Source organism: Centroberyx affinis, unplaced genomic scaffold (genome assembly GCF_046629955.1).
Source record: "Centroberyx affinis isolate AG114_WGS23_722 - 3 ecotype Tasmania unplaced genomic scaffold, CSIRO-AGI_Caff_v1 ptg004109l_1, whole genome shotgun sequence".
NCBI classification, from domain to species: Eukaryota; Metazoa; Chordata; class Actinopteri; order Beryciformes; family Berycidae; genus Centroberyx; species Centroberyx affinis.
Window position 1 is genome coordinate 31,687 of NW_027281887.1, and position 16,873 is coordinate 48,559.

Here is a 16,873-nt window from a genome sequence, read left to right on the forward strand (position 1 = left end):
GTGGCAAAACAGCCGTAGGACCATGATGACGCTTTGTTGTGAGGATCAGGAGCTTTCGTCGAACGGCATTGCTATGGTGGCGCGGCGAATTTCGATGTTTCGCCATGAAACAGGAAGCTGTGTTAACTTGAGTTTACACTGTCCGATCTGCACCAGATTTCACATGCTGGACAAGAGTCCAGGCCTGAGGACATCTACAGGCCAATTGGGAGTCACAGTCATTGTGCCACCTACTGGCACCAGGAAGTAAGCCTTGCGTGACAATCATCATTGGATTTACATGGAATTTTCATGGTGTGGGCCACGTTGACCGGTCGGCGTCAGGTAACGCCGCGGCTGCGGCACACCCCGACTTGCACACAGCTGCGAGGGCCCGCTCATCACTGCTTGCAGTTTTAATTTTAACTGTCTTCTCTTTTTCCCTACTCGATATGTGCTATTCTCTGTCTTATTCATTGTTATTGTCTGTAAAGCGTCTTTGAGTATCTAGAAAACCGCTCAACAAATATAATTTATTATCATTATTATTATTATTATTATTATTATTATTATTATTATTATTGTTATTATTATTATATTGTTCACTTGATAAACTTATTGAAGATCTGTTATTTGACCAACTGCAGTTGGACCAAGAATCACATTATTTTCTTGGTAATTATTTTTCTCATCTTGTCCACTGTATGTTAACCAGATTTGATCTAATTTGTTATTTAATTTTTATCAGTTTGATTAGAATGAAAACTCAAATTTAGATTTTGGGTGGCTGATCAAAGACTACATGGTTTGGATAGAAGTTCTGTTCCCAGTCTTACTGTTGTGTATTTTTATGATGCTGTAAAAACCCAAACTAGCAAAAGGTAAAGTTAATCTTTAACCTGCAGTATTCTGTTGGTCATTTGTTTAGCCAGTTCTCCATTTCCCCTGGTTTACATTGTGATGTTATCTTAGGCTGGAGCCTCCAGCTGTTCCATTAGCTGTATGCAAATTAAATATTTATAATCTTTATAGTTAATCCATCACAGCATGCTGAATCTCAGCAGGTGCAACAGATGTAGGTTTTAATAGGTTTAAATGTAAGAAGGTTGACAGTGGGCAGCTTAGCTGTGCACACCAGATGAATCCTCCATAGTTACGCCTTGACCTGTGATTAAGTTGTGGGTTCTATCATTAAATATGGGGATATTGTTGATAATTTACAAAGTCCAAAGTCCAGACTGAAAGGAGGAGGTGACTGGGCCATCAGGCTCCATGCTGTGGCATGAGGGACTGAGGTCTTTTAAATTACTCCTTAAAACATATTTTTATGGACTTGCTTTTAATGATCTTGTCTTTACTGTTCTTGACCTTCATTCCAGACTAGCCTAGTCCCGGTCAGGCTAGCCTTCAGGCTTAGCTTCAACTTTAATCTGTTAAATCCTCTGACCGACTGGCCTTTTCTCCACAGTTCCACCTCAGCAGTCATTACAAATACACTATGTCCATAAGTAAAATAGAAATACAGTGCAATACTGAATGAAGTTATGATATTTGTACATATCATTGATGTTTTTACTGGCCCGGTCCCTACTGTAATTGAGTGAGGCTTTTCTGGTTATATAATGGTTCAACAGAATAAAATAAAAAAAACTGCCTCTCTACATGGCCTCACAATGTTGTTTATCAGAACATTTAAGGCAGTATTTTGTGATCATGAAGAAGAGTAATTCTGCTAATTATGACATTTTTCTGCTCTTTTTAATTATCTTCCCATAATATTCTCTATATTCCTCTCTGTTATCTACATTGGTTTGTTGCCCATCTGCATTGAAGCGAGGGAGGCAGAGCTTCGTTCACCCACTAGATGCAGGAAAGAGAGAAGGAGAGGGAGGGGAGGAAAGAAAGAAACCAGAGTGGGAGGAGAAACAGGTAGAGCAGGCTGTTGTGTTTACTAGCCTGAGGAAGTGAAGTCTCTCTCTCTCTCCACACCCTTTACATCTCCTCTCCTCCACATTCTGCTGTCAGCACCGACGGAGAAGGCAAGAGCATAAAGAAACAAGAAAAGAAAAGCCATGGCTGTGAATAAATGCATCAAATACCTTCTCTTCTTCTTCAACTTCCTTTTCTGGGTGAGTCTGGAAAAAACATTTATATGACTTCCCATTGCTTGATTCTACAGGTGATGTGTCGTGTTTGTGTGTACAAATGTACACTTGACTTGCATCCGGGCAAGCAATTTTTTAGACTGGTGCCCAATCTAAATGCATTTTTGTTTTTTTAACTGTGTTGGGATTTCAATCCCACATGTAAATAGGGCAAACACAAAGGTAAATATATTCAAGACAGAGTCTGGCTCTGGAGCTAAATATCCACACTAGACGTGTTGGGGCAGTGAGCTAAAGTGAGTTTTTTGTTTGTGTTGACTCCTCTCCAGTGTTAGGGTTGTTTTATTTTTTATTTATCATTATTATTATTTTATTTATTTAATGTTATTTGTCAACAGATGAATAAAAGGCAAAAGAATCGACTGTCAGCTTTGGAATCTAGTTCTTTATGGGCCTCCATATTAAACATAATAACCCTAACCCTAAAAACAATGACACCAGTGTAACGACGAACTTTAGTGATCTGTCCCAATACTTTGGCTTTAAAAATATGAACTTGAGTGGCTCAGTTGGTGTTCAGCAGCAGCTGCAGTCTGGGTCTGAATCAGTTTCCTCCCCTCTGTCTTTCCTGCCTTGCTGCTGTCAACTATCAAATAATCTAAAGAAATAAAAACACCAACTTTAGCTCCCCATGCCTAAGACCTTTGATGATATTGTATGAAATCCTAGCATCTAGGCTGAGAGGCTGCTGTTTGCTTGTTATTGGAGTGATGCTGAGGTTATTTCTATCCTCCATATATTCCAGTAAATGATGGTAAATCAATGTTAAGTTCATTCTAACCACTCAGTGTTTACCTAATGTTGAGGGAGAATTTCTCTGTAAAGCCTCCAGTTTTTAACTTCATGGAGTGACCTTTAAGTTGTAAATGCTATGCTAGCTGTAGCTCCGGTCACTCGTTGGTAATTGTGCAGCATTTGTTGTTGTGACAACTTAAGTCATTGAACAAATAACAACTGGCCTCTGTGATGTCACAGCTCTCCATCAATCTCCTCTTTATCCACGATTGGCTTCTTTTACTCATCTGCATGTTGTTGCATGTTGCCAACAGCACAGAGATTTCTAATTGTTTTTAGTTTTAAGCACTAGAGGTTAAAAAACATTAACTTTTAGTAAAAAAGATTTAGTCCTCTTCCAACAACAGCAGGAGCCACACCCAACTCCTCCTGCAAGCTTCTCTATAATGTGCTGGATAAAACTGCAGCTTGGTAGATACAATGCGATGGTACGATGCTCTCAAGAGAAATTGCTCTGAACTTTAATTCACAGTATTTGGTTACATCAGTAGGCGGCCATCTTGTCAAACAGCAGTCCTTTATAACCAAAGATGCCTGCAAGAAATGAGAAATAACCAATGAGCTGTGGGTACGGCTGTACACTTTAGGCCTAATAGCAGGAAGTGCATCACATTCAGATCCTCTATGAATAATAGATAACCCTAACCCTTGGTCAGGAACAGAGAGTGTTGTGTGTGGGTGTGGGTGTATGTGTGTGTGTGTGTGGGGGGTGGGGGGGTGGGGGGGGGGTTGAGGTTGTGAGGTTGTGTGGGAAGACCAGACTAGTTTTCCTTCTGGGTGTTAACCATCAGACATTATGAGACGATGAGTCGTGATGCATCACTGAGGAATCCACCCATACCACTACAACTGGTTTACACACACACACATACACACACACACACACACACACACACACACACACACACACACACACACACACACATTATGACACCCTCTCCCCACTAAGCTGGTGGATTTCCAGTGAATCCAGTAGATCAGTAGACCTTCTCTTCAGACTGACTCTCCCTCTGACTCAGCAGCGGAGAATGTTCCGCTCGCCTTGCTCAACTTTAACAAACACAAGCAGGAAGGTGAAACATCAGCATCTAATTACATTTTCCTCAAAACAACAGATCCACACCATCCATGCAGTGGCTTGCAGGTAATTTACCAGCAGTGATAAGATTCTCTCTCAACTCAGTGTGTTTGTGTACAAATGACTGAGCAGCCAAACCTGTATGGAAACAAGCTGTTTAGGTTCGAGTTAGATTCCTTAAGGCTGTTGGTGCCAGCATGGTGCTGTGTTTGGTGTTGAACCAATCTGAGACCAGAATGTCTCTCTCTGTCTCTCTGTCTCTCTCTCTCCCTCTCTCTCTCTCTCTCTCTCTCTCTCATGTAAAGTACTATAACCCTAAACATCATCCTGTATTTGTTCTCACAGACAGAAATATATTTATCCAACCAGTCACTCCCATTCTTTTACTGAAGTTGTTTTCCTGGGTTCAGCGGCACTGTAATCTGATCTTGTGGTGTATCCTATGGTTTTATTGTCACTGCTTTTCAATTCAAATTGAATGAGAGAAGGCCTCCAAGAGAATATATTTGAACAGGAATATTGGGTTAGTGATTGTAGCACTAAATTATGTAGAGCGGACTTCAGCCTCCCTCCTTTGTCAAATAAGGAGTGTTTCACCCTGGATCATGGTGGCATATCAACTAACACTCAGCTGTCTACAACTATTAGCAAAGAAACTTTGTTATTCCAGACATGTAGCAATTTTCAAAAAAGATAATTACCTGAAGTTCACCATTCAATATCTAAAATGTAGAGGATTCAGTTGGTGAACCATAGTATATCACTATAGATCCATTTAATTGAAGCTTCTCATCCAATATCTCTAAAAAAAAAAGAGTTTTCTCATTTTGTCACCCGATGACTAAAGTCACCTACTGTTCTTTAAAAAGTTTTGTTTGATTTTGTCCATAATGCCACAAACCAAATTTTTCATCCTTTTTCTTTCAAACATGTCTGACCGATAATCACCTTCTTCATTATAATATGATGATGGTAACTATTTTTTGTAGTAACTGATACGTACGTCACAGTTTTGTAATGAATTGCTGTAATCCTGATGTGTAATCATTTCCCCGACATTGATACAGTCTGAGCGAACATGGAGAGGGTGTGTCCATCTTCAGAGGCACTGGCTGTTGAGTGCTATGTTGTTCTGCAGGTTTGGTGTGTGTGTTGTGTGTGTGTGTGTGTTGTGTGTTGTGTGTGTGTGTGTGTGTATGTGTCACTGCTGGGAGAGTTTTAAAGGTACAGTGACACAGATTTGAATCCCTGGGTTTCAAACTGTGCAAATGTGATGTAATACATGCTACAGATATACTATAGATATACTACAGATACTACACTCCAAATGGAAAACTGGATGTAGTAACTAAACCTGCAGCAGGTCTGTCTACACTCCTTCAGCACAGGACCCAGACCGGCTAGGTGTTTGGATGGGAAGACTGGATGAGTAACAGTAACATCTCTCCTCCAACAGCTTCTGTCAATGTGCCTTCTGACTTCTGAAAGCACATCATCACCTTGGAATATGGAACATCATGAGGGTTTAGTCTGCCTGCAGGGTTCTCCTGCTCCTGGAACGTGGCCTCATGTTCCTGTCTGCTGTCCGACCAGCAGACCTGCTGACTCCATGTAGGTGGAACCACACCAGTCCAGATCCACCATGTTAACACATCAGACCTGCTGACTCCATGTAGGTGGAACCACACCAGTCCAGATCCACCATGTTAACACATCAGACCTGCTGACTCCATGTAGGTGGAACCACACCAGTCCAGATCCACCATGTTAACACATCAGACCTGCTGACTCCATGTAGGTGGAACCACACCAGTCCAGATCCACCATGTTAACACATCAGACCTGCTGACTCCATGTAGGTGGAACCACACCAGTCCAGATCCACCATGTTTTGTCATTCAGTGTACGTCAGTCCCTGTACTTTGTGCCATTGAACGTCTGTCTGTCAAGTAGTTTTGTGGACTTTAGTGTCCGCCTGGTGTTTTGTGGACTTTAGTGTCCGCCTGGTGTTTTGTGGACTTTAGTGTCCGCCTGGTGTTTTGTGGACTTTAGTGTCCACCTGTTCCTGTTGGGAAGTTTCCACTTTCCACCACTGGTCATCTTTGCCGATGCAGTTTGTCTATTTGGTCTGTTGGCTGATTTTCCACAAATTATTTTTGTACCTCTATTTGGTCTCTTTGGAACTCAGTTATTTGTTTCTGTGTTCGTTGCCTCATGTTGCCTTGAAAACTTTCATATGAAAGTGTTGCTCACCTTTTAAAGCTGACACAGTGCCAATGGGCATCTTCATGACTTGCCTGTGTTGCTGCCCGTTTAGATGTGATCAAGTTCATTTAATGTTAAAGTTTTCATGTTTTTCCATTATTTTGTCCACCCCATCCTATTCTTTGCTGACTCAGTGGTCCAACTTCTCTTTCAGTTCATATTACCTTATCAAAGGTAATGAATGTTTGTGCGTGTGTGTGTGTGTGTGTGTGCCTCCTTACATCCATGGATACTATCAAATATTTTAATTGATCACAAGTTTCTGAGTATGTATTTTCCCTCTCTCCACCCATCTGCCCTAATGAAACATGTAGGAGTGGTTTGTGACGCTAATTGTCTGAATGATGAATAATACATTTGACTCTTTCTGCTGTAGAGAAATCTGTTTCCATGCACACAGTATTGTGGAGACCAGCTCATGTCCTGCTTCAGATGTTACTGAGGATTAGTTGGTTATTATATCTTATATATAAAGTTTTTAAATCCCATCACAAATTACATTTGATTTATAAAGCACTTTTAACAAACAACTTAGTCACACAGTCCTTTACAGAGCAGCAATGGACATAAATAGAATAAACAAATTCCCCATCACAGTTTTTAGTGTTTTTGTCTTTCCTGAACCTGAACAAGATCAGAGTAAGTCTCTGGAATACTGTCAGGCCAAACTCATTTCATTTACATTCTTCTATTGTCTGGGTGCTGTGACCTTTGACCCTATTGGTTGCTTGTAAGGTTGGTGATCTGATGCTTTTGACTTGATTGGAAGGATTTTGGCTAAATGATGAAAATGTAAATTATTTTCCATTCTGTAGCCAAACTCTTTTCTGACCACAGAACAATTAATCCAGTTTGGAAAATTGTTCACTGTTAATTGTTACTTTAAAAACTAAGAAATGCATCCTGCAGCGAAGCAAAGGAGCTTCACAGTTTTCAGACCAACAAACTTATGATCAGTCCAGTGGATTGCATTACAGATTTTTAGGTATGTGATCAGTAATAAATTGCAAAACACCAACAATGTATCTGAGATTATTTATCACCTGAAATAAATCAAAATTTAAAAAACAGATTATTCTATTCTATAATAATAAATGCAGGTTTAAAAATGACTTAACATTAATAGTAACCCATAATGTGCTTCCCTTTCACTATTGGTCTATTTTGCTTTGTTTTTTCAAATAGTGGAGATCTCATTTTGAAATGAAATCCCTCAGTTCTTTACATCTGTTGTCTGAAGTGAGAACATGGGTTTTAGAACTGTTGCAGTGGGATTACAGGAGGCAAAGATTCAACATTAAACATGAAAAATGAAACTGTAATTCTTTCATTCACTGAAAAACAATGAAGTCGAAAAACAGGTTTCCCTGTTTTCAGCTGCTGCTGCAGGTTCTTCCCTCTAGATGTCACCAGAGTTTCATGATGTTCATTATCTTTCTCTAATATGATGCTTCTCACGCTCACATTTTATCTTATTACTTACAAATTAATTGATTTGTAATTTAAAATTCATGTCTCTCTTCCCAGGTGAGTGGTTGTATCATCCTGGGTGTTTCCATCTACCTGAAAGTGGAAAAGGATGGAAACAAGGTAGGATATTAACACCTTCTGTCTTTCACCAAATCCTCCCTTGTGTTATTGAATTAGCACTAGGGCTAACCCTAACCGTGTAATATTGCTTCAATAACCAAATTTATCCAGATATATCCAAAAGGTGAAACAGTTTATCTACAGTTTAATCACCTTCCTAAACAAGGTGTTGAAACCCAGGATTACAAATCAAGCTGCAGGTCAACAGTTTAATTATATTAAGCTGAGTGTGTCAGTAGTGGCAGTCAGTGATATTAGTTGTAAAGAGTTTTAGATTTATTTTTATTTCTTTATTTCAGCAGGTGAGAGGTTAAAATATCGTTGAGCTTTACAGTGAAATGCCTCGTGGAGGTTTAGAGATCTCAGTTATAGAGAATAAAGTTCAACTCTGTAGTGACTTGCTGCAGTCGACAGTCACACAGTGATATTAGCTGTATAATGTTGTAATGCCCCGCCATCTTCCTTCTGCCCCGCCCTCTTCCTTCTACTATCTTCCTTCTGCCCCTCCTCCTTCCTTCTACCCTGCCCTCTTCCTTCTGCCCTGCCCTCTTCCTTCTGCCCCTCCCTCTTCTTTCTGCCCCACCCTCTTCCTTCTGCCCCACCCTCTTCTTTCTGCCCCGCCTTCCTTCAGATAACAAGCAAAGTGGTTCCTGGTATCGATCTGATGATCGCCATCGGAGTGATCATCATGGTTCTCGGCTTCCTGGGCTGCTGCGGAGCGATCCGAGAGAACCGCTGCATGCTGCTAATGGTAGACACACACACACACACACACACACACACACACACACATGTTTTTACTTTCTTATTGCCAATCCTTTTATCCTATTATTATTATTATTATTAGTAGTAGTATTATTATTATTGTTATAATTATTACATAGATAAAACCAAAAATCTGGGTCTTCATCCTCTATTCCCCCAGTTCTTCATCGGTCTCCTCATCATCTTCATCCTCCTGCTGGCAGCAGGCATTCTGGGAGCTGTAGATTCAAACAAGGTAAGGCAGGAAGTGATGTCTTCATGGCACTTCTAAGTCACATTAGTACAGAAGGTGAAGCGAGCTGTGAGTGTGGGTCTAACCCATCTAACCCTGCAGGCGAAAGACCTGGTTCAGGAGCACCTGGACAAACTGGTGCCACTGAAGGACCAACCTGTTGACGTCCAGACTGACCTGCAGAAGCTGGAGGAGGAGGTGAACACACACACACACACACACACACACACACACACACACACACACCTGTACAGACTGACCTGCAGAAGCTGGAGGAGGTGGTGAACACACACACACACACACACACACACACCTGTACAAACTGACCTACAGAAGCTGGAGGAGGTGGTGAACACACACACACACACAACACAGATATTCCGTATATGCTCACACACACTACAACTACATTCTGCTGTTGTCTTTATGTTCCAGCTACTGACTTACAGTAACACAAACACACAGATTCCTGTCTCCTAACGGTCCAGACTCTTCTCTTTGTCCCAGCTGAAACTCTTCTCTCTGTCCCAGCTGAAACTCTTCTCTCTATCTCAGCTGAAACTCTTCTCTCTGTCCCAGCTGAAACTCTTCTCTCTCTGTCCCAGCTGAAACTCTTCTCTCTATCTCAGCTGAAACTCTTCTCTCTGTCCCAGCTGAAACTCTTCTCTCTCTGTCCCAGCTGAAACTCTTCTCTCTCTGTCCCAGCTGAAACTCTGCTCTCTGTCCCAGGTGAAGTGTTGTGGTCTGGTGAACGGACCGACCGACTGGGGCAGCTCTGTTCCCTCCTCCTGCGACTGTAAGGACACGAGCCAAACCTGCGAGGCTGTCGGAGGCCGCCAGGTCTACACCACGGTGAGACTGTGTGTGTGTGTGACAGAAGACTTAATAATAATAATAATAATACATTTAATTTGTAATGCACTTTTCATTACAAGTAAAGTCTCAAAGTACTACAGAGTAAAAAAACAGGTGCATAAAAACAGATAAAATGAACCAACAGCAAAGATCATTAAAAGCAACACAAAGGAAAAAAGGCCTGATTAAAAAGGAAAAGTTTATAGACAATGCATAAAAACAAAGAGATAAAAAACCAACACAAAGTTAAGGAAAGGCTCTGTTACAAAGGAAGGTTTTTAGGCCGCTTTAAAAGCATGGAGAGTCTGTGGCGCCCCCAGCTGGTCAGGGAGAGTATTCCACAGACCAGGTGCAGCTGAGCAGAAGGCCGATCCCCCGCGGTGCGGAGCTCAGTCCTGGGGGGATGGAGAAGGTCCTGGGGGGATGGAGAAGGTTGTTATTTCTGGATCGCAGGTTACAGGTGGAGGTTTGTGGTGTGAGCAGTTCCTGGAGGTCGGGAGGGGCATTTCCGTGGATGCACTGATGTGTTAGCAGAGATATTTTGTGTTCGATCCTGAAGGAGACAGGAAGCCAGTGTAGTGAGTGCAGGATGGGTGTGATATGTTCCTGTTTTCACACTCTCATCAGGATCCTAGCAGCACTGTTCTGGATGTATTGGAGCTTCTGGAGGCTCCTGCTAGGAGTCCAGATGAGAAGTGCGTTGCAATAGTCCAGCCTTGAGGAGACAAAGGCAGGGACGAGTTTCTCCGCGTCTGACAGGCTAAGTGTGGGACGGAGTCTGGAAATGTTCCTGAGGTGGTAGAAGGAGGTCTTGCACAGATGTTTGATGTGGGTGTCAAAGGTCAAGTGAGGGTCGAACCTAACGCCCAGGTTGGATACTGATGAGGAGAGGGGAATGTCTTGGCCAGAAAATGTGATGCGAGTTATGGGAGATGACTGGACCTGGTGTGGGGTGCCAACTAGAATAGCCTCAGTTTTGGAGCTGTTTAGCTGCAGGAAGTTGTGTTTCATCCAGGCCCTTATCTCCTCAAGGCAGGTGGTTAGTGATGATGATGATGATGATGATGATGATGATGATGATGATGATGACGACGATGACGACGATGACGACAAGGCTGCAGAGGGGGTTGGGACAGTTTTTAGGTATAGTTGTGTGTCGTCTGCGTAGCAGTGGAATGATATTCCATGCCAGCTAATGACACGGCTGGGAGGAGTATGTAAAGGAGAACAGGATGGGGCTGAGGACCGACCCTTGAGGGACACCACAGGTGACGGGGTGTGTCCGGGACTTTGCACCTCCCAAAGGGACATATTCAGTTCTTCCAGACAGGTAGGACTGAAACCAGTTCAGGACAGAGTCAGAGAGTCTGATGGTGCAATGGAGGCGCTTAAGGAGGATGTCGTGGTCGACAGTGTCAAACGCTGCAGTCAGATCAAGGAGGATCAGGAGAGATGGGGAGCCAGCATCAGCCGCCATCAGCAGGTCGTTTGTAACCCTGACCAGAGCTGTTTCAGTGCTGTGGGCGCCAGACTGGAACTTCTCAAAGAGGTTGTTGAATTTAGATAGTCCTGAAGCTGAGCAGCAACCACTTTTTCCAGCACCTTGGACAGAAATGGGAGATTGGAAATGGGCCTGTAATTGGGACATGACCAGCCTGGAGGAAGTGGTTTATGACTTGGGTGATCAGGGAACATAGAGCACAGATGTTTGATTTTACCAGGTCCGTGGGAAAAGGGTCCAAGGCACAGGTGGAAGGTTTCATCTTGAGGATGATGTCCTCAACCTCTCGCTGTGAGACTTCAGAGAAGCAGCAGAGATGCTGGGAAATCCCAGGCTGTGGGTCAACAGTTGGGACAGGCAGAGAGGCGGAGCTGGAGAGAAGAGAGCGGGTGGTGCCGACTTTTGCCCTGAAAAACTCAATAAAACTGTTTCACTGCCCCTCTGTGGTTTTGGTGTGTGAAAGAGTTTGTGGCTTAAGGAGATGATTTATGGCGGAGAAAAGCTGCTTGGAGTTGCCAGGATTTTTGTTGATAATGTTGGAGTCAAACTGTGAGCGTGCTTCTCTGAGGGACTTTGAGTAGGCCTTTTGGTGTTCTTGATAGGCTAATCTGCGAACAGTGAGCCCAGAAAATCTGAGACGGTGCTCAAGTACACGCCCAGCTGCCTTCATTTTCCAAAGTTCGCAGGTGAACCAGGAGAGCCAGGACACTGGTCAGGGTGCATGTTCAACATGCTCATTATGGCACACTGATCAACTGTATAATATTTCAAAATGAAATTTTTCATAGTTTCAGTTATATAATACATTAATGTAACTGAGCCTCGTTCACTTCAAGCATTGTTTATAATCTCCATTGCACATTGAAAAAGCTCAGCGTGGAAAGCTCATTAACTGTGTTCACATTCATAATGAAAACATTTACACTTTATAAGTTATAAAATTATGTCAATGAGCCACATCTACTTCCATTGTTTAGAATCTTCATTCAAGTTTCTAAGTGCTGTGTGCGATAAGTGTTTGTAATCTTCAGTGATACAGCATCGCTGATATAGTGATATATATAACAGATATATCAGTGTATTGCACTACAATCCCCAGGGTTAGGGTTAGGGTTAGATATATTGTTTTGGTGTTTTCCTCTTTTCTCCCGTTGTTTTGTCTTTCAACAAATAACACAGCAGTCATGGCTTCCGTTTCCCCTGGCCGTTAAATACCAGGCACAGTTACACACGTTTTGGTTTAATAAATGGATGGGACCGATCCGCTTCAGTTATCAGCTCCTCTATTTTTGCCCCCTACCATTGGCACTCTTCAAAATACATAATAATTGGGTCAAGTTCAGTAAAAGTCTCCTGCGTGTGGCAGTTCCACTGAATCAGCAGGTTTTGTGCATGCAGCTGCATTAAACCTGCGAATGCTATCCACGATCATTTTAGGGTCACTGGAATATTTATTCCATCTATTACCTTGGTGCTGTGACCTCTAACCCTTGACCTCCTTACTGTTGGTTGCATCTAAAGTTGATGATATGGGAATTGAAGCTTATTCTCATTGGAAGTCAGTGTAGATACATTAAATGTAAATTTTGTAAATTCCATGAGAATACCTTTAGCTATTCTATGTTTTGCTTTGTGGGATATCTCATAACCAAACTCCATATTAACAAAATGAACAAAATATAAAATATAAAAATGTGATGTACAGTCTGTGATTCTGTCTGTCTGCAGCCTTGTATGACATTCATCATATCTTTCATGGAGAAAAACATGGTTGTGGTGCTTGGAATCGCCTTTGCAATTGCCATCCTCATGGTCAGTAACACACACACACACACACACACACACACACACACACACACACACACACACACACACACACACACACACTCACTCTCCCCCCCTTTCTCTCTGTCTGTCTCTCTCTGTCTCTCTCTCTCTGTCTCTCTGTCTCTGTCTCTGTCTCTCTCTCTGTCTCTCTCTCTCAATTCAATTAAATTCAAAAGGGCTTTATTGGCATGGGAAACATACGTTTACATTGCCAAAGCAAGTGTGAAATAAAAACACAAATGTACATACAATTAAAGAAGAATAAAGAAATCTCTCTCTCTCTGTCTCTCTCTCTGTCTCTCTCTCTCTCTCTCTATGCACACCCACTCATTCTCATTCTCTCTCTCTTTCTGTGGCCTCGCTAACAAAATCTCGTGCCACAGCATCTTTCCAACACGAGAGCCACCTTGTGAAAAGATTTGACACCTATGACTTCCAGCACAAAATTAGACTAAATGATGGGACTTTTTAAATGATAGTAGTTAAATTAGGTTCTTGGTTGACAAAACACCGGTTTACACTTTCTATAAACCTGTTAGCTTACTGGTTGTGTTTCATCTCTCTGCAGATCTTCGGCATGGCCTTCGCTATGGCTCTCTACTGCCAGATCGGCAGGAAGGACGGACCAACCACTGCCTAAAGCCTGAAGGACGGCCACGCCTCCTCTGCCTGGCAACAGCCAATCAGCAATGCCAGAATAACCCTGAACATACACCTAACCTCAATGCTAGAATAATTTCACCTGAGCCCCATCCTTAAAGGAACACACTGATGTTTTGGTAGATTAGCTGTTTGATCAACCTCCTGTTGTGAATAGATCTGCAGCGCTTAATCTCTGTCTGGTCAGTATTTTTGTTCATGCTCACACTGTAACACACTGTATGTTTGATAACCTGGAATCATCCCAAAACTATAGCCAGAAGCTACATACTGAACATACAGAAGTCAAACTGCAACAGATCAACAAACAGTAACTTGATCACAGACATGATTTGGAAGCAGTCTGTGATCTAGAGTCTAGAGTCTCCACACTGTAACACAACAACTCTGCTGACTGACATCTGCAGTTTCTGAACATTTTGCAGTAGAAATTGGCAGCATGTGCTTCAGCAGGGGAAGGATTTGACAAATGAATTTAAAACTGGCTTGAAATGATCAGTCTAGAAAATACTATAACCTGTTAGTCACAGCTGGCAGTGTTGCCCTCTGTGTTGTCAGACTGAGTTCATACACTGAGTTCATACAAACAGTTCATTCAAACAGTTCATTCAAACTGTTCATACGACAGCCTCAAGGAGCAAAAGTTAGACAAATTATTCTAAACATTGGTGTCTGCAACAGTGGCCGTGTATCTCTGTGGTTTATGGCTTGATATAAATTAACTCCCCAACGCTGTCATTCTCAGAATATATACAGTATATATGTATACAGTATATCAGTAATATGCACATATACTTTATCAGGGTAAAAAAGTCTAAGTTAGATTGAATTAGAATGTTGCAACGGCCTTGAACTAATTTCTGTCTCTTGCTGCCAGGAATAAAAATACAATATTAACAATATTCACACTAACGGACGTCTGCCTAGAATGTAACTTGAACTGCTGCACAGATACATTGATGCTTTACACATTATTAGATAAAAGGTTATTGTTTTTGGTAATTGTTTTTGTTTTCTGTAGGTTTGGTTGTAGATTTGATTTAATCTTATTGAACAAGCCTTTATGGAATTGTAAGGAAATCTGTGGATTTTTTTTCTATTTTGAGTCCTTTGCTGTCAAGTTTATAAATTAATTCTTGTGTTCTGTAGGTTGTTGTGAGTCTTGTGGGTTTAATGCCCACATTACTTGTCATTTTCATCACATTACTGACACAGCATCATGCTAAAAATAAAACCTAACAGGATTTCGTCTGTCTGTAAACTCAATGCATTGAAAATGACACACTCCCTTCTAAGTGTCTGCCTCCTGCCTCGTTTTATCACTGTTCCAGCTGTCCAAATAAAATAAATCATGAAGGGAACCTCTGGCTGCAGCGTCTAGAATTCTGTCTATGTCAAAGGTCAAGTAGTTAATGTTGCATTTCTGACAAATGCCAGGATCAATTCACACTCGGAGCTTCCTTCCTCTATCTCTGTTCCAAATATATTTAAACTGTTCATTTCCACAAGGAAAAAAAAAAACATTACCTGAAGTTCATCATCTCTGACCTGAGGATCCAGTCTGTTCTCTTTTAGTCAACCAAGTGCTCAAAGGAATAGTTCCCCCCAAAATGAAAATTCAAGCATAATTTAGCCCAATGTCAGTCGAAAGTTCAAAGAACCACCCAACGCACAGTGAGTGCAGTTTCATCTCTGCCTTTTCCCAAATTATTGAAGTTAACAGGTTCCAAAATAGGCAGAAAATGTACAGTACCAGTCAACAGTTTGTAGACGCACATTTTTCTTGATTTTTTATATTTTCCACATTTTATTATAGTACTAAAGACATCAAAACGATCTCATATTTTAGATTCTTTGCCTTGATGGAAAGGCAAAGGCTTTGGAAAGAAATTCATACATAGGATCAACTTGACTATTTATATTTGTCTAAGAAACTAATTTCAAGCATTTAAGCAGAAGCCTTTAGATCAAAATGGCTTTAAGAGAATGAAGAACAGAACATTCAGTCAGCTGGTCCAGACTTTTGACTGGTGGATCAGATTTCTTTAAGAAGCTTGTGCAGCATGAAGTAAGAATTTTAACCCTGACCATGTGATATTATTTTCTGTAGCCAGACCTCCTTCTCAAACTCTCGGAGGTCTGGAGAACCTCTCGTCGGAACGAGACCTTGGAGCCAGAAGAGCCATTTGATTGGCTCCCAGGTTGAAAACATACAAACAAGACAACCTGTGGTTTGTTTTTCGGTTCGGTAGAAATTCTCCAGACATCCGTTAGTTTGGGACAGAAGTCAAGATCAAGGTCAACTTTATTTCCATGTCAACACAAGTGTTGCTGGAAACATTTCTGTGCTGCTCCACATACAGACATGAAACCAGACAACTAGTCATACATATACAGTCAGTAGCTGTACAATGTTAATCACATTGTCTTGAATGATGTAAAACTAAAATATATTTTCCAGCTATAAACATGGTGTCATCTTCCTCTGCAAGGATCACAGCCAGTTTATGAGAATCAGGCAGTAAAGAAAAAAAACCTTCTTCATGTTTTTAAATTTTGTAAATTTTCTCACCCTCTCTCTCTCTCTCTCTCTCTCTCTCAAATTCAAATTCAAATTTCCTTTATTGGCATGAATGTCACAACAACAATATTGCCAAAGCATCAAGAATCAATGAAACAAAATAATATTAACACAACATTAAGATTGATACATATTAATTATATATATATATAGTATATCCTATGCATGAGGGTTAGCTGATGAGGTGTTTATGTTTAGGGAAGAATGAAGGGACAGCAGCCATATTGAAATGAATCCCCAGTAATCAGTAATGTTATGGATCCTATAGGAACAGAGTCATTCATTCAGTGACCATCTCCCCAATCACATTTCAACAGATCACATCATACTGTGTGTGTGTGTGTGTGTGTGTGTGTGTGTGTGTGTGTCTAGGTCACTCACTGTCCCTCAGGTTGTGGCATGTTGATACATATTGGGCAGCAAGATATGCCCTATCTCCTTCTCCTAGGAGTATTTTTAATTTTGAGAGGTCATTAAGCTCTTTGAAATCTGAGATTACAGAGTTCAACTTTAAAGTAAAATGTTAAAGTAAATGTTCCTTATTTCATCAAATGTTTTACATTGTAGGAGGAAGTGCATC

General features: G+C 41.3%; 1 protein-coding gene across 1 annotated transcript; it reads left to right on the top strand.

The window, feature by feature from the left end:
• The first annotated feature begins 1,944 nt into the window (after positions 1-1,944).
• LOC139663737 (tetraspanin-8-like) lies at positions 1,945-14,947 on the top strand. Its single transcript, XM_071542462.1, has 8 exons — positions 1,945-2,108; positions 7,810-7,872; positions 8,504-8,623; positions 8,798-8,872; positions 8,972-9,067; positions 9,599-9,721; positions 12,954-13,037; positions 13,621-14,947. The coding sequence occupies exons 1-8, from the start codon at positions 2,052-2,054 to the stop codon at positions 13,690-13,692; spliced, it is 690 nt and encodes a 229-aa protein (XP_071398563.1). The 5' UTR covers positions 1,945-2,051; the 3' UTR covers positions 13,693-14,947.
• Positions 14,948-16,873: the final 1,926 nt, after the last annotated feature.